Source organism: Danaus plexippus, chromosome 26 (assembly GCF_018135715.1).
Source record: "Danaus plexippus chromosome 26, MEX_DaPlex, whole genome shotgun sequence".
NCBI classification, from domain to species: Eukaryota; Metazoa; Arthropoda; class Insecta; order Lepidoptera; family Nymphalidae; genus Danaus; species Danaus plexippus.
In genome coordinates this window covers 4,269,249-4,292,644 of record NC_083554.1, presented here as the reverse complement: position 1 = coordinate 4,292,644, position 23,396 = coordinate 4,269,249, and the positions used below count along the sequence as shown (strand labels likewise).

Below are 23,396 nucleotides of genomic sequence, written 5' to 3'. Positions count from 1 at the left end.
TTATTTTATTAATCGATACAATTGTAAATAACGACGTATTATTCAAAACTTAAGACAATGGTATTTCTTACTGTGTATTGCCATAAAAAAAAAAGAATTTACATGATAGATCTTACGATATTATTTTTATCATCCATAAATATTTTATTATACATAAAGCTAATCATTTTTTCAATAAAAACATGTAAGTGAATGTAATCATCCGAGGTTGTAGATATATCTTTTCAAAACCTATTATCTAAGAATAAATTGTTTTATTTCTTCTGTTACTTTACAAATAGCGAAAATTCTAGATTGTGATTAAGAATAAAAGTTGAGTTGTGTTTTTTATGAAACCGAAATAAACCTCAATAAATCTAGATAAAGCCTTTTGTTGAATCATACACAAATATTTAATGTTTTACTTTAAATGTATAAGATTGTAAATATTAAAGGGAACATCGACAATTCTGAGTATTGTATTGACAATAATGGGTGAAAATATTAATCCTAGCTGTAACAAACCAAGCGGTTTTACCATCACCCTTACTCCGCGCCTCGTTTTAAGGCGACATACAATAGAGAGACTAAAAATAGAAGCGATTTGGATACATAATTCTCATATATGTACCGGACATTCAGAGCTTTTTACATAGCGTAACAGTGCACAATTATATAGCTAAATTTTCTTCAGTTCAATCGAAATGTGTGCAGGTTATTTTATTTTTTGTAACTTATTAATATTATGACACATAAAACATTGAACTACCCTCTATCAAATAATCACTGTCATCAATCCATAAATCTGTTTTATCATAGAACAACGTTGGTTTTAACGATACAATCGTTAATACAATTATTATTTACCAATTAACCATTACTATCCAAATAGATTCGTGAATAAATTGCAGTAATAAATCTTTGAAAACCTAAGTAAAAGTCCAATTTTTTTGTTTAGCTTGATTCAAGTAATTTTGGGCCATCAAAGTTCAATAGAAAAATGCAAAGTCTACACTTGTGATACTAATACTTGGGGTTCCCTGAACTTAATTAGATCAATGTGATGACTGTGATCTAAAGTATTCAGGAACAGATTAAGGGCTTTAAATTTATGATGACTAAAAGCAACTAGACTTAGAATTTGAACCTTGCCTATTAGATTCTGCTTGGTAATAGTTTGGCTTATTAAATTAATAATGACAAAATGAGAAACAGCTGTTATAGTATAGCATTTAGTAGACTTGTAAATTTCATTTTTACTGTCAAGTGGAAAAACTTAATGCTATTCAACAGAACTAAATCAAACAGGTAATTTTTTTTATTTCAATATTTAACTTTTAACTCAACAACTATGAGCTATTAAAAACTATATATATTTATCATTTTTATTTATAGATAGTTGACCTTCTTTTACATCTCTATATTATTTGAGAGTTGAGAAACCTAACGGCGGATATTTATCCAAGATCTTAGACATTGCAGAAGGATAAAAAGCCATGAACTTGAATCTCTCTCCCATTTGCTTAGGATCCACAAGCATATTGTAGGCAGCTTTTACTTTTTCCTTTGCTTCATCTGTTTCAGCACTGTCAATTAACATCTAGAACAGTAAAAATCGTTAAAAAAAGTTCATGATGAGATCTTACTGGCTGAAATTTTTTTTAGCAATACAATAAATGTCATACATAAATTCCTCTAATAGTTTAGAAATCTTACTTTTAATCTGACTTCAGCTTGTAATCTTTCCAAAAATTGCAACTGTTTTACTGGCCCAACAACAATAGCATAGTTTTCTTCCCCTGGCCTCATAGATGCAGCAATCCTTAATTGACTAAAATCAACATCGGCGGTAAGATCTGATAATCCAGGGTTTTCCAGGGGATCAACAACTTTGTGCTTGTGGAAGGCCTAAAATACATACGAAAATGTATAAAAGGATATATTTTAACAATACATATATGTGTACTTATGCATGTATATTCATGTCATATTACCCTAAATGTGTCCTCTTTGTCTCCATCATGACCATAATCTGCAATAAGTGCAAGTCCACCATATTGGTCGACTCTGCTCGCCAGTTGTCGTGCTATACCAAGACCTCTTGGACTAACTTCTACATGCATTCTATCACCAGCATCTAGTGGTGGCCGAACCAAAACTTTAACTGACTGTGTTTCATTAGCAGATATTCTATATTGCAATTTTCCTGCTTCATCTATATCTATAAGAATTTCTCTCCAGCCCTTTTCCGTATGCTACAATATTCAAATGAGTCATGAATAAAACTTTATTTATATGACATGTTAACATTTTCATAATATGAATTACATAGTTAAAAATAGCTATATTACCTACTTACTTCAAATTTATGAATTGGCAGAACATCAAAAAATTCATGAGCTATATACCATGAGAAATTGTTTGGAACCTTCTTTAAATCATTATACCAATAAATTTTAATGCCACCAGCAGTTTCACCCTGAAAAAATTAACAAAAGTATTATAATATGTAGAATGTTATAATTGATATAAACAGACTCTTTTCCAATGTCAAAATATTACGAGGTCAATAAATATTACGAGCTCACAATCAAACTCACTTGAAATAGGTTCGTCGATGATGATTAGTAGAAGTAAGAGCGAGAGGTATAACAGCAAAATCTCTATACAAACTGCTAAAAGACTTGGGCCTGTCCAGAACTAATAACAATTCACTTTTGGAACATTCTTTTCAAATTTGGTTAGGTAGAGAGAGGAGCTTGGACGGTGGAGGTGAGCGTTTAACATGCATTAGATTGGGGTCTCTTAAACATACACCTGGGTCACAAGTCCCAGGCACTGTTGAAGCTCCTCTCCCTGTAACGCGATGGATCCGGCACCAGCACGGTAAACTTTCATATGAACACTGACATCAAAAATGGGTTTTATCCCCTTGCATTTAATGTTGAATTGCATAATGAACATTCAATTAATATGAAAGATTTTTGTAAATATTTTTTTTTGTTTAAAGTTGGAATGAAATTTTTAACTCCAAGCTTATTTGACAAGAACGTTTATAGAAGTTGAGGATGAATTTTACCTCATGGTTATAAGGCATATCAATGCCACTGTCTCTATGAGAAACACACAACCTATTCGCCTGCATCTGTAGCATAGTTGAAGATATTTCTACTAAGTGTAAACTCAAATCTGAGGATCTATATCCATAACGGTTTAGGACCTGTAACATAAAAACCGTTAAAATAACAAATTTCAAAACACACACACCTCGTCTGCCCGTGATCACGGTTGCTGCAAAGTAACCGAAACGTCGGGATTATGTAGTTTTTAAATAATAAAATCCGCGTAGTAAATCCGAATAATACTAGTTTCATTTTAATTTCAAAACACTTGTTACTTGTAAAACCTAATTTACCCTCAAAAAATCTATTAATAATGTCCCATTTCCAGGGCCAAGTTCAACAATTTGAAGTGGTTTTCCGGAACCCATCTTCTGTGTTTCAGCGAAAAACCAGACAGCTAATATCTCTCCAAATAATTGACTTATTTCTGGTGAAGTAACGAAATCTCCCGTTTGTCCAATAACATCTTTTTTCATATAATATCCTTCTGTTGGGTTTGTGATTACAATGTGCATATATTCTGCTACTGTAATAGGACCATTTAAGCGTATTTTTTCTTTTAATATATCCATTATACTAGGTGCTTCGGCTAAGTTAGGCATTTTTAATGTTTTTGGATCCGGACGTTGCACAACTTTATAGCCTTTATGTCTTTTACAGATGCTACTTATAACTAAGGGTCGGTTTAAAAAACGGAATAAATTGTGAATATTCATTTTATAATACAAAATACATTAGCTATTAACCTATTTTCTATAGTAATATTTTTTTATTTTTGTTTGTCAAATGGACAGCTGTCGGAATGGCTAATGTGAAGAAAGGTCAAATAAGTACCTTTTTACCTTCAATTCAATCCTGTAATTATTTTTATTTTTCTGATATTATAACTATTACGTGTGTTTTATTCTATTAAGTTTTATTTATAAAGGATCTGGACTGGTATATGAGATATACCTGTGTGTATCAGACTCTAAAATATTTTAAATATAAAAATTTTAATATTTTAATAGTAATATTTATATTTTTCAAAAATCAACTATCAGTTTTATAATTGACTATTAAAATAATTGATAATACCTATTAAAAAACTTTTGACAGTGTTACGGACTGAATGTCAAATTTTTATAAGTCAAAACAATGTGCGTTTAAGACATGCTTAAATTTTTTATTGCACATTATGATATAATATCATTTTTGTATTTTTAAGTTAAAATAAAAAAGGTCATATATTAAAATTAAAACCGGGTTCTTAAGTTATTATATAAGTGTCATAAACGCTCTCAAAAAAGTATCTCTTTTCATCCACCATGACTGAAGAAGATAATAATGAGTCAGAAAACACTAAATACAAGGATGGTGTTAACCGAAATGCTAGGCTTATTATAAGAAATATCTCGTTTAAGGCCACAGAAGAAAGTTTGCGAGAACATTTTGCAAAATATGGCACAGTGGAAGAGGTTAAGCTTCTTAAAAAGGCAGATGGGAAGCTCGTTGGATGCGCATTTGTCCATTTTACACACGTCCCTATGGCGAATAAAGCAATAGCTGCTACAAATAAAAAACCTTTTCTAGGTACACTCAAAGTTGATAACATAAAACTTTAATAATACAATATTGCACTCTTTATGGCTCAGGGCTGCGTCTTTAAATGGTTTCTAATAAAAAATGGTTAAATTTGCAGGTCGACCGATATATGTCTCTTGGGCTGTACCAAAACATCAATATAACGGGGAGCAAAATGGAAGTCCAACCAAAAAGAGACAAACAAGTGGCTCCTCAGATGATGTAAAGGTGGAAGTAAAAGGTAGACAAATATATAACTTGTATACTGTATGAAATATAATTCTAAAATCTTAAAGTAACATTTTTAAGTACTTCCTATTCTCCTATTTACTCTTAATGCATTTTTTTTTGTAGACGAAGATACAGCTGACAATCAAAAGCCAAGTGAAGATAAGAATAAAATGAGAGTAAATCGCAATGCCCGTCTCATAATTCGTAATGTGTCTTTCAAAGCTACCGAGGAGTCATTGAAAGAGCATTTTGAACCTTATGGAAACATATTAGAAGTTAAATTACTGAAGAAGCCCGATGGAAAGCTCGTTGGCTGTGCTTTTGTTCATTTTAAGAATGTACCGATGGCTAAAAAGGCATTATTGAATACAAACATGAAACCATTTTTAGGTTTGTACTAATTTCTATTGTTTATAATCAATTCACCCATATACAGGCTTATAATAAGTGCAAGGAAGTTATTGTACCTTTTAATTCTAAGTCAAAAGTCAGCATGTAACTGAATTTAACATGTTTAAATAATAATATTGTATAATTAAGCTAATATTGTTTTGACTTATAAGTCTTATTTTCTTGTAATATATAAGGCACTAATTAATGGCTTTTACAAAAAAAAAAATTGTTTTATAACTATTTATCCAGGCCGTCCTATATCTGTGGATTGGGCGGTACCTAAGGACAAGTACATGCAGCATGTGGTCAACAAACAGCTGGAGATGCAGGACGATGTGAAGAAGGAGGAATCTGATAGTGATGATGAACTCATGGATACATCTACTGAAGTGAAGCAGGAGGTTAAGAGTGAGTTCTCATTTTGTTCCACATAAACTGTTGTCCGATAATTAATCAGCATTTCTTTTTAAATAGAGAATTTATTGTTAGCTTTTTTAAGTGTCATATAAATGATTTGTCTGCTTTGTAAATGTATTTTGTTCTTGCAAATTTTTTAACTGTTGTATAGACTGTTATGTTGCAAAAAAAAAGATTGTGGATTAATTGTACATATGTATAGACATGTTTATATATTATAGGTGAATCTGATAGCTCGGATGAAAATGATGGTGAAGAATCTGAGGCTGATGAAGAAGAAAAGGAGTCAGATGATGATGAGGATGATGAAGACGATGAGAATGATGAAGATGATGATGACGAGGACGATGAAGATGGTGAAGTTGACGAAGATCAAGATGATGATGACGATGATGAGAAAAAAGACATTAAACCAACATTCCAACGGTATTTATACAAAAAACTTATAGATACTTGCTTTTAATTTAATTATTGATTTATTCTTAACATATATATTTGGTGATTTAAACATGGCTACTTGTGAGAATTACACGTCGTTAGAGCCATTTTTAAAAAGTTGGTCAAACTCAACATTACTTAAGTCCCCCAAGCTCCTCTAATAAAGCGAGCAAATATAGGCGCGAGTCTGGGTACTGATATATTCAACCCTATGGTCACAATTCCACAGTGTAATATGATAATAGCAATCGGTTTCTCAGCATAGGCTCTAGTAGGTAGAGTTCTCTATGAGGACTAGGAAGGAAGAATCTCTTTCTAAAAGTAGCAGGAGATATAAAATCTGTAGATAATTATCTGCGCTGATAAGCTACTTAAAGTATTTAACTGGAAAGACGAACTTTGACGGAGGTTATGATCTTTTCGCCTGCGCAATAGATTTTTAATTTGTGAGATCGAATTTTAACGATAAATGTATTGCTGAAAAGTGGTTTTAGCATTTAGATTCGTTTGTAACATTCGCCGACAAAATTCCACGTAAATTGCAATAAATTTCCACAACTTTAATTGCTATTTAAATCTTGGTTATAAATCATATTAAAGGGATAAAAAATTCATCAGTGTAATCTAAATAGGTATGCAGAAATTATTAGCATACCAACTGTCTTATCTACATGTCGGTGTTTCAGCAGACATGAATTCTCCCCACGTTTTCATAGACCGTAGTTTATGTTGCGGAAGAACGAGTGTGGCTCTCTTGATATCAATGATAGTACCTAGACAGAATTTTTTGCATATCTGTCCTTCAATCCTGCTAGTCACTGTATGGATTCTGTTCCAATAGATTTACTTGTACTGTTTGCACGTTAACTATTAACAGTCTCCGTCACCTTGAAGAGTTTAATTTTCTGCCCTCTGGATTCCCTATCTATAATCGGATGACTCACGTTGGGTCTCAATCTTTTCTTCGTACGCCTTAGAAGTAATACACTTCCTCCTTCCTCACGTGCACAGCCAAGTGTTCTAACTAGTCGTCTGTGTTTCCCCTCAATTATAATGTAGGTGCCTTCAAGGTTAAACTCTTACTGGGATAGTGCGTTCATCACCTACAGCTTCATTGAAACCTATCGACTAGTAGAGTGACAGTCAAGCACTGTCTAGTCAGAAATAAAAAAATAATAAACTCTTAATAGTTTTCACAGCTTCTTTCCATCGTTTACGGAATAAGCTTTGCAACTTGCTCAAGGATAGTTTACCAGGAAAAAGATCTGTATAATTCATCCCCATAACTCCAACCGCCGCCCCCTCCTTTTTTGGGAATAGTAAGCCGTAGCCGCATTCCCAGTCGCTAATAAGTAACCTAGGACCCAAAACTCTGGCTGTTATTCTGACCCACTTTGCAAGAGCGTCATACTGCATAACCTATCTCGATTATAATCTATAATTTATTTTTAATAATCTGCTTTTATTATCTATATATTTATCAAGTTAAAACAATTAAATTCAATTCTCTGAAGTGTGAACAAGGACTGTTTTCCTTCGAAGCATTCGTTCAAGCAATACATCGCCCGTGACCAACATCACACATTGTATTCACAGTACGAAGTTGAATGACGCGGAGGACGGTTGCACGGTGTTCATAACGAACATACCGTTCATGGTCGCCGACGACCAGCTCAAGACCTTCGCCGAGAACACGGGACCCGTCAAGTATGCACTCATATGTGTGGACAAACTGACAGAACATTCTAAAGGATCCGGATTTGTCAAGTTCGCTGTGAGTCGATTGCTCTATGTATCTCCACAACATTTTTCTTTGATTTTTTTATTGTAAGTATGCTGGTTAAAGTGTTTCAAGAAATTATTAAACTAGCTTCTGTTCATTGCTGAAGGATTAAAATACGCATTCGGCGCTTACTTGGCGTTTTATAAAACAGAATTCGCAATAACTTAAAAAAAAGACTGCGTCTGTGTCTAATTGATTTTGTTAGTTATTGTATAAGTCTGACTTGACTGACTGACTGACTGAATATTTTGAAAATGTATTAATGTTTAGCGTGATTGGTGATACATCCCCACTTTTTATGTGAATATTAAAGGTTAAATATTTATTAAGTAATTTTTGTTATTGTAAAGGATAATTTAAATTTATAGACACATATCTGACTACTCTTTCAGAACAAAGAAGATGCAGAGAAATTTCTCTCCCTTCCGCCAGAACAGCTCCGCCTGGAGGGACAGGTCTTAGGAGTGAAACCGGCCCTTAAGAAGGAGAACCTGCAACAAGGAAACAAAAAACAGCCCAAAGATAACAGGAACCTGTACCTAGTCAAAGAAGGAGGTAGGGAGACATTGTTAGGGATCATTAGTTCCGACAAGTCTTGATAGACTTCTGCTTAAATGAAAAAAATAACTTCATTTAATAAAAAAAACTATTCAATTTGATATCTATCTGATATAAAACAGCTTATAACAAAAGTCAAATCGAATGTTGTGTTCAAAGAATTTCACAATTATCCATTTTCTGCAGTGAATGTGTTATATATTGTTATCCCTCTCTCTTTCGATAAATATCTATATATCTCTCTCTCTTTCCGTCAGTTGTGGCGGCCGGTACCCGGGCGGCCGTCGGCGTGTCCCAGTCCGACATGGCTAAGAGACTTGCCCTCGAACGCAGCAAGACTCAAATGTTGAAGAATTTGAACAGGTCACATATTAATATATTAATCTACTCTCCCTACAGATTATAATCTGTTATGTACATGCCAAAAATATATGTCAGAATGCCCCTCGTAGTTTTTAAATAGAATGACGTCAGTATTTATATTAATAACGTAAATAAAAGCTATTCGCTCCGAAATATTATATTATAGCCTCAAAATCTAAATTAATATTACACGTAATTTCATACTAGAATTGAGTCCTTTCAAATTCCTTAAATTTAGAAAAAAAAATGTTTTCGAGTTTGTAATTTGTTAACACCAATTTCTATATATTCATGACTTAGGGCGAGTGCTTATCTATACATATATACATATAAATAAAATTGGAGCGTCTGTTAGTAATATTGAAGTAACCGTTTTTAACTACATGCATATGAATATATGTACATTATTTATTTTTTCTGCCTGGTTGTTTGTTCCTGCTAATCTTTGAAATGGCTTGACCGATTTGAATGGAACTTTTATTGGCAGGCAGGTGATGTAATAAGGAGCAACTTAGGCTACTTTTTATCCTGATCCCGAATCCCGATAGCGATATTAAGCGTTATCACGCGCTAGTGAGAAACGGGGGCGCACGCGCCGCTTCTCTTTATTTCATTGTTTTTTATTTTAAGTCGCGGGTCACAGCCAGTCTGAATATAATAGTGTAATATATGATTATATAATTGAATTATTTCAGATTCGTCTCCCGCTACCGTCTGGTGGTATCCAACCTGACCCCCAACATCACGGACCAGGCGCTCCGCCGGCTGGTGTTGAAGGCGTCCCCGGCGCGCTCCGTCGTCACTGAGGCGAGGGTCATGCGCGATCTTAGAGCTCCCGTGGGCAGAGACGGGAGACATCCGTTAGTACAGATTATCACACATACTACATTTACCACAAGATTGCATCGCCACGCTACATTCAGAGCGTATACATTTTCATAGATATTTTGATGAAAAACTGGAAACGCTCTGAATGTATTAGGTTAACGATACAAGCACCGAGAGAGCGCACAGCTTATATTTGTTGGTTTTCATAACTGATATACTCTGTGAACACAAACATATAAATATAGAGTTGTTATAAGAGAAAGCATGCGATGATAAAATACTAAAAATAAATTGCTCTGAAAGTATTTTTAATTATTGGAATAATAACAGAGAAGAATCATTTAAAAATAATTATTAACAAAAAAAATTTTAGCTTCAAAGAAGCTTTTATCCTAAGCATGAATATAAATGCAATTAATTTATTTGGTACAAAACATATTTAATAATTTCTTATAAATCTCGATAGGTCAAAAGGTTACGGGTTCGTGATGTTTACTCGACACGAGGATGCTCTGGCTTGTCTCCGGAAGTTGAATAACAACCCCGACATATTCGACACGCATAATGTGAGTAACTTATATAAAACATGTTGTTAGGTCCCTTACTGTCTTAAAGATGCAAGGTTTTTACGAACTCACTATTATATTTAATTATATCTTTTGTATTCAGTACCTTCTATCAGTCTAATGAATATTGTGTAATTTTTTTTCAGAGACCTATCGTGTCTTTCTCTATAGAAGACCGCACGGCGTTGAACGCAAGGAAGAAGAGATTGGAGAAATCGATAGCTAACAATCCACTGGCGAAGAAAGATGATCAAGATAACACAAAGAAGGGACGAAGAAATAGAAAAAGAAAAATGACCAGCGCTCCAGACGAGAGTTACATGAAGAAGAGGAGAGTCGAGAACGGAGAGAAGGGAGCCGAGAGTGACTACACGGGACTCACGGCCAAAGAAGGGAGTCAGCACAAAATAAGAAACATCCATAAACTGAGAGCACAAGCCGACATGCACAAACAGAACGTGAAGATAGAAAAGAAGAAAAACAAGAAGGCGCACAAGATAAAGATGGCGCGCGAGAGGATAAAACAACCGAAACAGAAGATTAATAAGAACAAGACCGGCAAGAGGAACAAGAAGCGAAACTCTAGCTTTGAAATACGATAGCGAAGGTGAATTAAACAAAGATGCCCATATATGAATTAATTCTTTTAATTACCTCCGCTGAATACTGACACCTAGATGTTAAGGGTTAACGAGACCTAGGAATGGATTTAATGACGGTTCAGAAAAAAATAATTCTATTTATCAATAGACACACTTTTTCAGTTTCAGCAAGATTTTTTTATTTCTAATAATTTATGGTAGTATAAATTAAAAAAATTGCCTGTCAAAATTTACGATTTTCCATAGCTGGGACTTTTTTAATAGACAATCCGTTTTAATTTTTCTTCTCTTCAAAGAGACTACATCGAGTTCGATCTTAAATAGATATTTTTGTGTGTTCGGTAGCGCGAGGAGGATACAGTAGGTAATGAAAAGAGCTTATAATACCTAGAGTTTATTATATAAAATACTACAAAACTCCAACTAAAACTAACCTTACGCTAAGTTCAGTCGACGCGCGAAGTTCATGTGAGTAAACTCGATTCAATATTGATGATATAATGATTACTTCTCGTATACTTGATCTGACCGATACGAGGTCTATGGGAAATACTTTCGATATAAAAAATACAATGAAATGTGAACATGTATATTGCTTCGGATGTATTTTTCACTTCCAGTGCACCCGGTACAAAATATCAAAACAAGTATCCGAAACATTATGAGGCTAATGAGTCAAAATGAGTCGGAGCTGGATGTGTTGTGTGAGATGACGAATACATTCAAGTCAATGTATCTCTCAATAAAATAGCTTGACAGACAGTGACGGAAAATTCGTACAAAATATATCAATGATCTAGAACTAAGTTATCTTCCAGCCATTTTCATCCTTTGCTTTCCGGAGACGTTCTCGGCGAGGTGTGCGTTCAGTAACGCTATATACTCATCTTTGTGTTTGGTGAAATGTTGTACGTGAGGGGAACGATCCCAACAGTGCCACGTGCACTGAAACAATAAATACAAGTGAGTAGGGCCTGAGGCCCCGAGATATATTGAAAAAGGGGCCTGCTATGGGGGGGCCTGTATAAAACATATCAGCAGACTCTTTCTCATGGCCTATTCATTGAAAGTGCATACTTTTCAGAACTTAAACTATTATTATAAACACTAATGTTTTGGTATTTCATTCACTCATTGCATTGTTAGACATTATCTGCGTATGATTTTTCGTCCTTTTATTTTTTTTTCAGAGGGCCTTAAAGGTTCTCACCTTGATTCCCATTTGTGTCCAAGCGTCATAGACGGACTGATTGCTTTTTTTGGAACCGACAGGGTCACTGGCCGACAGAAGGAAGAGGGCGGGAGCGTGACAAGGATTGGCGTGGAACATCTGAGACGAACGGATGTAGTGCACTGTGGCCACGTTGTGGAAAGACTTCATGTGGTACCTGGAGAGTAGATTTATTATAATCACAAGTGATGTCTGAAAATGTATGCAGACTTTGTGATGAAAAAATATTACAATAGAGAATTTTTAGAAACCTGACTTCAGACACTATTTTTCCAATTAAGTCCCAAAATAGGAATTACTAGCATATATATATTTTTTAAGATACCTGATAATTTACCATTAAATATTCTTTGGAATATATTAAATGTTATAATAGTGCTACGGTAATCAAAAATAGATGTCCAAAAAAAATTGATATTGAAAATGATTAATGCACAAAGTTGAATCTTAACCGCAATTGTTTAAGCAAAAAAAATAACAAAACTATGTATGAAGAAAAAAATGTTTTGACATTAATTACATTTACGATACGCGAATTTAAAAATCTACCAAACGTACAGTTAAGTTATTACTATAAAAAATTATAGAGCCATCGAGATATTAATAAGAAGGTGACCTTTCCGTAATATAATTATGCAATTGGGTTATGTCATTTATATTTGTACAACAAAATCGAAGATTATGAAACGATAAAGACGTCATTGATAATACAATCACACGCAGGAAACAGTGGCTCATTGTGTTTACTAATATGCGTTGGATGGAAAATTACGATCTCAATAAAACATATTATGATATGATTATAATGATCGCGTCAAAACAGTTTACGGCTGGACTTCCTTTCAAAATATCCATTTATTTTAACAACATCAAACCAATATATGATTTTTACACAAAAGAAACGCTGAGAAAATAAAAAAAATATATTATTATTCAATTAGACAGTACGTAATTTTGATTATTTTATTACGATTATTTAAGCTTACCACAAGTCTGCTACGTCACACTATATACGAAGCGTTTCCCGTCCCTCGTTTATTAACCATTCAAAGTTGTACTTAACGTAACGTACTGGTAACGGGTCCTAATTACTTTCTATATGAATTTTAATGACGTAAAATTCATATAAATTTATATTATATTCATTACATTACATGAATTATTAATCACCTATTATTCTTCACACTTATTACATGAACGAGTGTTGACTCAGCAAAAAAAAAAAAAAAAACAATTTACAGTAGTTATAAAAAAGTCAAAGATAAAAAACTATTAAATGATTAAATTTCAAGGTCATTAGTGAACTCCGATAATAGATACACGTTTAGTTTTAAATACAAAAGAATTTAATTTAACTAGGACATTTTTTTCATAAAGCTACGAGTTACATGGTTTTATTAAATAAGACGACGTAGGTATGTTGCAGCCTAAGTACAGATTTACATTTTCAACTTAACGTTAATCTTAAATGTTTTAAATTTTTGTGTACGTTAAATTAATATATAAGCGTTCGTTTCGTCCGCGTTTAGTGTATCAAAACTTATAGTAGTCACGGGAATGTTGCTAGTTCTGGATCTTTCCATATTAGCTTGCATCGTCGCTCTACATAAACCTAAGCTGATACTTTAATGTGCGTAGCTTTATAAGTCAATAACAACAAAAATATCAAATAAAAAAAAGTATTCATTATCATTTAATTTTTCTGGCACGTGCGGAGGCACTTCATTACGTAACCGATCAATTTGTTTGTGAGCAGTAACACCACAGACAGACATCGACGACTACTAAAACCCCTTTTCAGCGTCGAGGATCAACAACTAAACGCTCAATGACAAGTTTAAAGAGGAGAGGAAATTGACAAATGTTATCGATATAAATTTATTTATTACTAATCTAAAAAAAAATATGATTGAAAAAAAAGTGCGATCATTCATACAATCAATATTAATGAAATCGCTTGGCCTTGAGGAAAAATATAAATGTTTCTTAAGGAAAAATTATCGGCTGTAAAGTTTTATTATGTACCTAAGTCAAATAAAAACTCGCCGCTCGTTATTCTGCATCAGCGGCGCGTAAACCGTACGCAAAATAAGCAGAGCCTACCACATTAATCTGTTGTACAGACATAGACCTAAATCTGTATGTAATTGATTTATAAATATTCAATGAGGGTGGTTACAGACATTGATAGTATCGATAATTGATTCATAATCGATAATATGGTAAAAAGGCCATTCATCTTCAACAAACAGGAACGCTTCCGCCCCGTCGCCACTAGCGCCGCCTTGCAGCTAGTGTGACCGTCAGCGGTACTAGTCGCTGCTTATCATAATACTCTACTCCACGTCAAAGCCCGTGTCGCGTGAACAAAATACTTGTATGTTGTTTTAAAAGCTATGTCTCTTTCGGTTTGAATTGTATTCGCAAATCGAGTTAAAGAAGACACTGAACAATATTGATTGAAAGGGGACTTTTTATTTTGGTCGGTTTACCATTTGAACATGTTTTATTCTTTTCTATATTGATTTACTTTTTGAGCGACAGTGAATAAATTGCAGTTATCTTATTAGTCATTTTAAAGAGGATTTATGAAAAATTATAACTGTCAGTTAAGTGCTGGTGATGTTTGTCGAAATAAATACAACACTATCATCCATTCCGCCAACCCTATACGGAAAATCTTTGGACGGTTCTGTTCTTACTTTGGCATCCAATTAACTTTTAAGGCTTGAATGAATCAGCCAAGTAAGATATAAGACAGTCGTCTTTGTTAACAATAACAGCGCATTATATATATAAATATCACTAAATGTATTCATAACAACCCACGGCTTGGACTACGTTCCAGGAAACTTACAATAATAACAAATCGCATTACTCACTCCATATAAGCTTTGAGTGTTTTCTGCATGATTTTATTTTTGGGGAACACAGCGGCGGGGACTCCGATACTGATCTCCGAGACATCGGCGGCCGAGTCCCAGATCTGAGCCACGATACGGTCCAGGACAGGTTGGTACCTAGGGGTTATTTAGTAAAATAGGAATTATTTAAGAACTATATGAGAAATGATTTGAATGACGATTAGCTTTAATTGTAATAATTTGGAATCATTGTTATATTGTAACTAATTTATACCACGTGTCACCAGTTATACCGTATTACGCTACCAAAGTCACTATGTTACGATACCTGTCCATGATACTCACAAGTGCGGGTTGTTGAGCACGTGCACGCACAACTCCCCCCATATGTAGCCCCCCACTGAGAAGCCGTGGACCACTGTAGGCTGGTCAGTCTCGTTGACTGCCAAGAGTTTGATCAGATCACCAGCTACCAACTGGGAATTTTTTTGTCATTATTATTGTTGGTAATGCACTTGTGTGTTTTCAGTAAATTCATGTGTGCATGTTGTGTGTGTGTGTGTTATCTGATACCTGAGAACCCTTCATCGGCCACATCAGCTGCCAGGGTGTACAGGACACGGAGATCACATCAAAGCCCTGCTCCAAGTATAGGTTCGCATACTTCATGACGTGCTTCTGTCTAGCCAGCAACCAGTTTATCATGACACATGTCGGTCTGTTCAGTTGTTTGTCCAATCTAGTAAACAAAATTTGTTCAAAATTTAAATAATGAATAAACGTATATAACACATCACCGTTATTAGATTTCACAGTCGATTAGATTTTAACGATCTTAACTGTTCGATTGCAACTTAAAATAAGAATTTCTTGTTTGTCTGTCTTCATTTCGTTTATATTGATATCACAATAAAAACTTCCTAGTACTCTTAATAGTTAAAATTTGATGAAGGACCAATAGAACCAACAACAATAGTATATAATAACTTACTTAGTAACTGTATCTTTTTACATAATAACTGAATATATGTATACATATGCATTTAAAATTATAGGAGAAAAAAAGAATAGGACTCAATTACCATAAATTAAAACTTATTAACAATTGCAAATAATTACTGAAGAAATAAAAAATGCATGAACGCAATAAATGTGTACATTCTTAATGAAATTACGTCCATTATAGTATATTATATGAATTTTAATGTAATACAATGACTTGGACATAAGTGTAGGTAAACTATCACAAGTTATGGGGTCAGAGATCTTCAACGACATATCATGTAGGAGTAAGTCCTACTGTCGAGGAAAAGGCTTAAGTTAGATTTGTATCACGATACGTCAAAACGTCGCACGGTATCTGGGAAATAGCTATAGACCATTGAAATTTGTTGCCCGAAGGATTTTTGAACATCCTGTTAGGATAATCGACGTTTTGTAAAGGGATATTGAGTAAAGACGGACCTTCGTGTTTCTTATGATGTGAGACTGAATTATTTTTATTACCTGTACCTAATAAAAAAACCGATTAGAAAATATTCTTCGGGAATAAGAAAGATTTGTTTGTAAAGACACCAACTAGTTAGCCGGATAAAATCCTAATAGCAATTTAGATTATATTCGTTTTAACAATGTTACTTTTTTATTATACTTATATCATCAGCAAATAAATAGACCTTCAAGTGTTTGAACATAGCATAGCTTCTAATGGGTGTGTCAGTGTTGGTGCTTTTTAGCGCAATGAAAATTCTACGTAACCATGTTCTTTTTAGGCCTCACAAAGCTCATGGAACATTGATTTCAACATTGACATCGCTTTAAATATTTATTATAAGACGTTGCTTTTGGGAATTAAAAAGTCGAAGACAATATTAAAGTTTCACTTTAACAGACATTGTTAGTTTTGTTTAATTATCATCTAAATGTAATTTCAGAGAAAACTCGGGTCATAGTTAGGCTATTGTATATTTTTATAGTCATCAGCACATAGCAACGTGATATGTCTCCTCCTTACAGAGATATCAACATGATTAAAACTCGTTCGGAAATTTATTGATCAAAGTCCAAGAAATGCATTTACACAGCGAATGCTCACGGTTTGATACAAATTAATGTGATAACCTTGAATTGAATAGAATATATTACATAGTGCGATAATTTACAATACTAGGAAAATTAGGGTTGTTTTTTTTTTAAAGCTAAGTCTTCATTCGCACTGGAATCGTGGAATGCTTTACCAATGTCAACGTTTTACTTGTTGGACTAATTTAATCTTGAATACTGTGTGGAAAAAGTGTTTGGGTTGATTCTTTAAATCCAATGTCGTTGGTTTTACAGTAGAACAGTTTTTTTAATTATTAGTAAGTATGTAATATCACATTAAACATTGCGTGTTGCCTGACAATAAATCTAAAACGAATAAATCAATGATTTATGCATTTTATATTATTCATATTTCACGATTATCAGAATTAAGCCTGCACTTCGTTATTGAGATATAATATAGATTGCGTTATAACTTACGTCAAAATTTAAATTACGTTAGAATATTATATTGGTGCAAATTATAATCGGCAAAATTTGCTGACATTTAAAATCAGGTAAAATTAGAGGTATCAAATATTTAGAGAAATATGATAAAGTGAGATTTTAGGTTGATAAGTTAAATTTTAAAATAAATATTGTCTTTATATCCTGCTAATGATATAAACTGTGAGGGTGCGGGATGAATGTATGTTTGTTGTTCCTTTACGCAAAAAGTGCTTCGCGGATTTTGGATAATCTTTACGGAAATATATATTAGATATCAGAATAAGGTAAAGGCCATGATATATCCTAGAATTACGTGTAGTTCCGGAGGAATCACGGCACAATGGTTGAATGTGTGTGAATACACGTGACACAGACGTGTCGACGCCGCTGTTCGTTACCACATCTATTGTTTTACCACACTATACATTTCTCACTGAGCCCGATTCGGAAATTCAGGCGACAAAGTCGCGGGGTAAAACTAGTGAATAATATTTTTAGTACTTCAACATTATATTAAAAGAAATATATCATTATCTACTCCACCCTGATATCATTAAAGTATGAAAATGTTTTTCTACTATAAATTAATTATTTATTATGTTAATTGGATTTTACATTAGCATATAATAGTTATAATCACCTCCATTTACTTTATAAAAAAAAAAAATCAAGTCTATAAAACCTTTTTCTTAAAGCTGTCACTTTTCTTGTCTTGACACTAACTTGTTAATGAAAATAAAAAGATTTATGACTATTTTAATGCAGTCAAAAAAATCACACCTATTTTAATGGACATTTAAAAGTTACATAAAAACAAACACACATAGTATTTTTAGTAAACGCGTGTATGTGTTACGACAAAAATATACATTAACATGAATTATTTAGACCGCTTTGTATAGAGAACGTGATCTTTGAACTCGCCACTGACTGTCTTTACTTCTAAATAGTTTCGCAACTAATTTTATGCTTTTCTTACAAATAATGAATTATTCATACTTTATTTTACAACTATTGTCTTGCGCTATTTATGAGGATAGAAAACCGTGTCATTTCTGCGACATAATTAGATCAATCACAAAATAAAAAACATTTGTAACAATAATCGATTAATATTATCTCAAAAAAAAAAACAAGTTAACTTTTTTCACAAATAGTACACAGATTAAGCTAATTCCATAGACTATATATATAATAGACTCACTTCATGGTGTCAGGATCGACGCTGAGTTTGATCTTATCATTGGTGATGTACTGGATATTTTTCGTGAGGTCCTGAGTGTGGGCAGCGCGGTCCCCGGCCAGCATCAGAGGTGAACACGACAGTAGCGGACGAAGTGGAAACTGAGAACCGTGGCTTTTATTACAACGATAGATTAATGTAATAAATGTCCAAAAAAATTAATAGAAATCTCATACGTTAGAGTGGTTACGTTATAATATTATTTTTAAATTGTTATTTAAATAGTTTTAATATTATATTGATGCTAATTTTAAATAAGATTAGCAAGTTTGTAATTTTTTCAAAGTAACTATGTATTATTTACATTATATATTTGGAGAATTTTTATTTAATATTAAAACATAGATTTAAATGCTTGACATTTCAGCTATGCAACAGATACAAAAAAAAAAAACATTATTTTTAATATACATATATGTTTTTAATGTAATTTTGATGACGATAATATCTTTTACCAATAAAAAATTATTAAAATATGTATTATATTTAATACAGTTAATAAAGTTTGAATGTAAGAATTTCCAACCTATTACTAACTACAAATTTAACTTTTTATACGCGCCATATGTATTAAGAAACAAAAAACTTTGTGACCTCGGTCATCTATTACAGAAAAAATATTACCTAGTAGCAGTAGTTCATTAACCCGAAAATTCAATTTGTGTATAAGTACGCAAAAGTATAAAACTATTAATAAAAAAGTGCAGACAAGTTAGCTCAGACAATTTTTTTCATCAACCAAAAAAATGTATCACTATCTGTACATATCCTAATTTGATCGAAGTAAAAAAAAAAGGTTTAATTTAATAGAACTTAATATTTTTTTAAACAATTTTAATGAAATTTCATATTCAAACTGATGAGATTTTCAAGAAGGATAGATGCTCGACGTCTATAAAACCGAAGCCGAGTGCTATTGCTAGTTTCTAATAAAAACAAAGCAACCTTGTAAATTATCAAACAGAGAAACAGTATTGATGTGCGATAATCGAGTGAGTCACGTTTGGCATTGACATTGAACTCGGTGCATTTATAGATTGTAAATATCTACAGTATCGCAGACTGAGCTAGAAAATTTAACAAACCAATAAAAGACAAATAGATCTATACAGACTTTTTGTACAGAGTCAAAATCGTTGACTAGAATTAAAAGGTGAAGTATATGACACAAGTTTTTGTAATAAAAATTACTTTTCATTTATGATCTTCTACTTTTTGCTCTTTCTATAAAAAACAATCTTCAAACTCTATTTAATATTTGTTTAAACGTTCTTAAATCATTGTTTAGATTAATGAATGGGGAAACCAGCGACGGGTTCTATCAAAAAACAGACTATAAATGAGATTTTTTGGTCTTTATAGTTGCGGTCTACTAAAATTTATTACTTATATTTTATTTCCTACTCATATTTCATAATTTGGTTATTTATTAAATAATAATATTACATAGATGGTTCTTTTTAAATTTAATAATGTATGTAGATATATTTCACATCACAAATATGAAATACAAACATATATTTAAATACAAATTGATTTCTAATGTGTTTTTAAACGTGGGTTGGATGTTAGTAAAAAAATTGCCTCGATTGCAAAGACTGTATTGCTTTGACATTAAAATGCAATTTTGGCTTTAATTTGAACCAATTTGATAGTAATATCATAGCCGTAAGGCTAGTATGAAGGGAATACTATTTAAATGGGAGTAGAAATAAAGACAGCAGTTGTTATAAAGGCAACCTGTTATACAACTTTAACTAATTGTATTATTGCATCGCTTCATTCGTTCCCGATGAATGACAAATAAAATGGCAGCTGAAATTTTTCCCGCCATATTGTACATATGACAGGAGTGTACTTTCCGTAACTGTAAACATCTATGATCCAATGTGTATTATAATCATAGGTACATTTCATTGCAGTTAATTGTACATACAAGTTATAACGTGACTTGATCACGTGCTCAGCGATACAACCGCTGCCAATTATGAACTATTCACAGCGCAGTTTCAACATTCTATATATTATATATACATGTGCTCGTTTCATTTGCAATGTTGCATTAATAACGCTCACAGCTGTCGCATTGGAGGGGTGAAGTTTTAAAGGGGGGGGGGGGTACTCGGGAGAAGTAGCTTGTCATAACATTATCAAGGTTTATTGATATAGAAAATGTATGTGTATTGAAAATTGAGATACTGTCTATTTGTCTATCCTTTATAAGAAAAGTATCATCAAAAATTCCTTTGGTTGTTAAAAACACACAGCCCAACAGATATTGCAAAAGTTTCCCCTCACTTATTGGTAAATATGATTTAAAAATAAAAAGTTTTGCATTGACAAACAAAAACACAACATTACTTTGGCGTACATTCAAATTCTTGATTTTGATTACTAAGATTTAGTGTAGATTTTGTAATCAATTTGTAATGTGTAGATTTTGTAATTAATTTGTAATGTGTAGATTTTGTAATTAAATACATAAGGAAATAGAAATTATCAACAAAAAAATTCAAATTATTGCAATTTAAATAAAAAATATAAAATAGTTTTCTCATTCTTTTATGAATATTCACAAAATAATAAGCAAAATAAATATTACTAGCATTCTATTACAGGATATGACAAATTTAACATAAACAATGTAAAGTTCATAAAATTACCAAAATATAAAAGGCTTTGTAGTTCTTAGTAAAAAATAAATTACTATAATTCAGTCTAGCTCGTTTGTGCCAAACCCCCATTTTATCTGTGTATTTTTCTCACCGTTTATATTTATTCATATGGTCGATCCTAAATTTGTATGTTATATTTTATCTTAATAATATTTTTTTTATTATGTAGTTACACAAAAAAAATCTAATACCTTAAATATGAGATAACAATAATCAATCATGTTTGCAAAATGATTGCATACAAATATATGTCCCAAGTTATTAATAGTTACTGAATGGAAATATTCACATTCACAACAAAGTAGTTAAATCAGCTTGGATATTATGCATACAAAGTATATATTATTGCCAGATATGTGATATCATGAGCATTACTAAACATATTTATCTATTAACTGTTAGTTACTGTTTTGTATGGTTAGCATAAAGGTATGTTAAATCTATATTAAGCTTTGAAACATAACAATAATAGGTATACTCACATTTCCACTCTTGCTTGTTTGATAAGTTGCCCTAACTAATGTCCGGAACAAAGTCATTGTGAATTATTTCTGAAAAAAAATAATACATTTGTTTCCTTGTAATCACTTTTTCTACAGTAAAATCTTAACTTAAAAATACTAAAGTAACATTTTTTATTTATTTTTTATCATTCATAGTAAAATTAATTTTAATATATACATTTTATCTATCATAACATAAAATCTAAATCATCAAAATCTGTGAGTAGTATCTCACATACTCAGAAACTGAGAAGGAAAATTAATTTTAAATTATTATATACATTACATTAATATTTAATGCTACTCCATTATACTGCATTTCTTTTATCGAAAAAAAAAAAATGACATAACTAATAAGTAACAATGTTCTATGTTAAACGGACAGTTACTGATAAGAAAAGAATACGTGTAAATTTACTGCGATCTGTGTACTTATGACACGAGGCATTTCGTTTAAAAAGAATATTCCATTAACCGAACGCATTCCTAATTAAAAACAAACTTCATATTCTACGACTAAACCAATGTTCTTAGATTGTGATATTACATGTATCTACGTGTATGAAATATGATTCTTAGCTCGTAACGACAATTGACTGCATCACCATCGGTAACCAAAGTTCAAACAACACTGTAAATTGTTATTTCCTTGTTGATGCCAAACTGGCGCTAGAAATAGCCGTAGGATGCACTCAATGTATATGTATATCACGTTATAACAAATAAAATATAACTAACACCTCATATATTACGGTAAATCTGTGTTTGAAAACATAATTACTCAATTATGATCTGTAAAATACATATTAAAAATAATAACATACCTTCAAAATGTAAATTAATAAACAGATCCGAAATTTCCGAAGAATTATTTGGAGTGGAACGATTTTCTCAAGACTTCTTATACATATTATATGCTAGAATTCCTAAGAATTTCTAATTGATTTATTTCTCCAGGTGAGAAGTATATAAAACGAAACGAGTATTATGATAATAATTTATTTTAAATTTTAATTAGTACATAAGGATTTATCGTGAAAGTAGTTAAAATTTGGACAAAAAATAAAACAAAAAAAAAAGAATTAAAAAAAATAACAAATGCACTGGAGTAGCACACAACACCACACGTCAACTGTGTACTACAACTATAGTTTATACTGAAGTCAGAACTCAGGTCTCAGAAGTGTGCAGTATGTACTTGAAACTGAACTGTGAACCTTGAAGCCGGTTGCCGCTGCGTGAACTGATTATTGAATCCAAAATGTGTTTATTATTCAGTTACACATTTGTTTATTTTCTTTATTCTGTACTAGTTTTAGAATTCTTTATAATCATGTTAAAAATTCATTATCTAATTCATACTTTTTTTAATGCTAACTCGCAATATATAAAGGAAATAGAGATTATTTAAAATGGTGTTTGTATAATTTGGAGTAAAATATTATAAAACTCTAATGTTTTTTATCTGTAAAAGGCAATACATTAAATATTTTTCAAAATACATT

At 32.2% G+C, this 23,396-nt stretch overlaps 3 protein-coding genes across 4 annotated transcripts; 1 reads left to right on the top strand and 2 right to left on the bottom strand.

Annotated features, from left to right (window-relative positions):
* Positions 1-1,350: 1,350 nt before the first annotated feature.
* LOC116774465 (protein arginine methyltransferase NDUFAF7 homolog, mitochondrial) lies at positions 1,351-3,893 on the bottom strand. The gene is made up of 6 exons (XM_061524870.1): positions 3,395-3,893; positions 3,059-3,199; positions 2,339-2,458; positions 1,974-2,234; positions 1,696-1,887; positions 1,351-1,579 (listed from the first exon to the last, which is right to left on the bottom strand). The coding sequence occupies exons 1-6, from the start codon at positions 3,815-3,817 to the stop codon at positions 1,403-1,405; spliced, it is 1,314 nt and encodes a 437-aa protein (XP_061380854.1). The 5' UTR covers positions 3,818-3,893; the 3' UTR covers positions 1,351-1,402.
* Positions 3,894-4,231: 338 nt separating this feature from the next.
* Positions 4,232-10,878, top strand: LOC116774224 (RNA-binding protein 28-like). Its single transcript, XM_032666873.2, has 11 exons — positions 4,232-4,673; positions 4,783-4,905; positions 5,019-5,285; positions 5,538-5,696; positions 5,927-6,131; positions 7,740-7,917; positions 8,319-8,481; positions 8,742-8,847; positions 9,543-9,707; positions 10,142-10,241; positions 10,388-10,878. The coding sequence occupies exons 1-11, from the start codon at positions 4,409-4,411 to the stop codon at positions 10,841-10,843; spliced, it is 2,187 nt and encodes a 728-aa protein (XP_032522764.2). The 5' UTR covers positions 4,232-4,408; the 3' UTR covers positions 10,844-10,878.
* A 343-nt stretch (positions 10,879-11,221) lies between these two features.
* Positions 11,222-23,120, bottom strand: LOC116774225 (uncharacterized). 2 transcript variants are annotated; one of them, XM_032666874.2, is made up of 8 exons: positions 22,716-23,120; positions 21,871-21,939; positions 18,675-18,814; positions 15,512-15,677; positions 15,284-15,414; positions 14,957-15,094; positions 12,054-12,231; positions 11,222-11,788 (listed from the first exon to the last, which is right to left on the bottom strand). In XM_032666874.2, exons 2-8 carry the CDS (start codon positions 21,925-21,927, stop codon positions 11,651-11,653), a joined length of 948 nt encoding a protein of 315 aa, XP_032522765.2. In that variant the 5' UTR covers positions 21,928-21,939; positions 22,716-23,120; the 3' UTR covers positions 11,222-11,650. The 2 variants fall into 2 exon arrangements, with proteins under 2 accessions (XP_032522765.2, XP_032522766.2); XM_032666875.2 differs by lacking the exon at positions 22,716-23,120 and adding an exon at positions 22,439-22,572.
* Between the last annotated feature and the right edge of the window lie 276 nt (positions 23,121-23,396).

Excerpts from the sequence above, each read along its gene's own strand:
- LOC116774224 (XM_032666873.2), top strand. The coding sequence starts at position 4,409 with ATGACTGAAGAAGATAATAATGAGTCAGAAAACACTAAATACAAGGAT. Across the intron at positions 5,286-5,537 it reads AAACATGAAACCATTTTTAG|GCCGTCCTATATCTGTGGAT; the intron begins GTTTGTACTAAT and ends CTATTTATCCAG. Across the intron at positions 9,708-10,141 it reads GGCAGAGACGGGAGACATCC|GTCAAAAGGTTACGGGTTCG; the intron begins GTTAGTACAGAT and ends AAATCTCGATAG.
- LOC116774225 (XM_032666874.2), bottom strand. The coding sequence starts at position 21,927 with ATGACTTTGTTCCGGACATTAGTTAGGGCAACTTATCAAACAAGCAAG. Across the intron at positions 18,815-21,870 it reads AAACAAGCAAGAGTGGAAAT|TTTCCACTTCGTCCGCTACT; the intron begins GTGAGTATACCT and ends CACGGTTCTCAG. Across the intron at positions 15,415-15,511 it reads GGCCGATGAAGGGTTCTCAG|TTGGTAGCTGGTGATCTGAT; the intron begins GTATCAGATAAC and ends AAAAATTCCCAG.
- LOC116774465 (XM_061524870.1), bottom strand. The coding sequence starts at position 3,817 with ATGAATATTCACAATTTATTCCGTTTTTTAAACCGACCCTTAGTTATA. Across the intron at positions 3,200-3,394 it reads TATTAATAGATTTTTTGAGG|GTCCTAAACCGTTATGGATA; the intron begins GTAAATTAGGTT and ends TTTATGTTACAG. Across the intron at positions 2,459-3,058 it reads ATATGCCTTATAACCATGAG|GGTGAAACTGCTGGTGGCAT; the intron begins GTAAAATTCATC and ends TAATTTTTTCAG.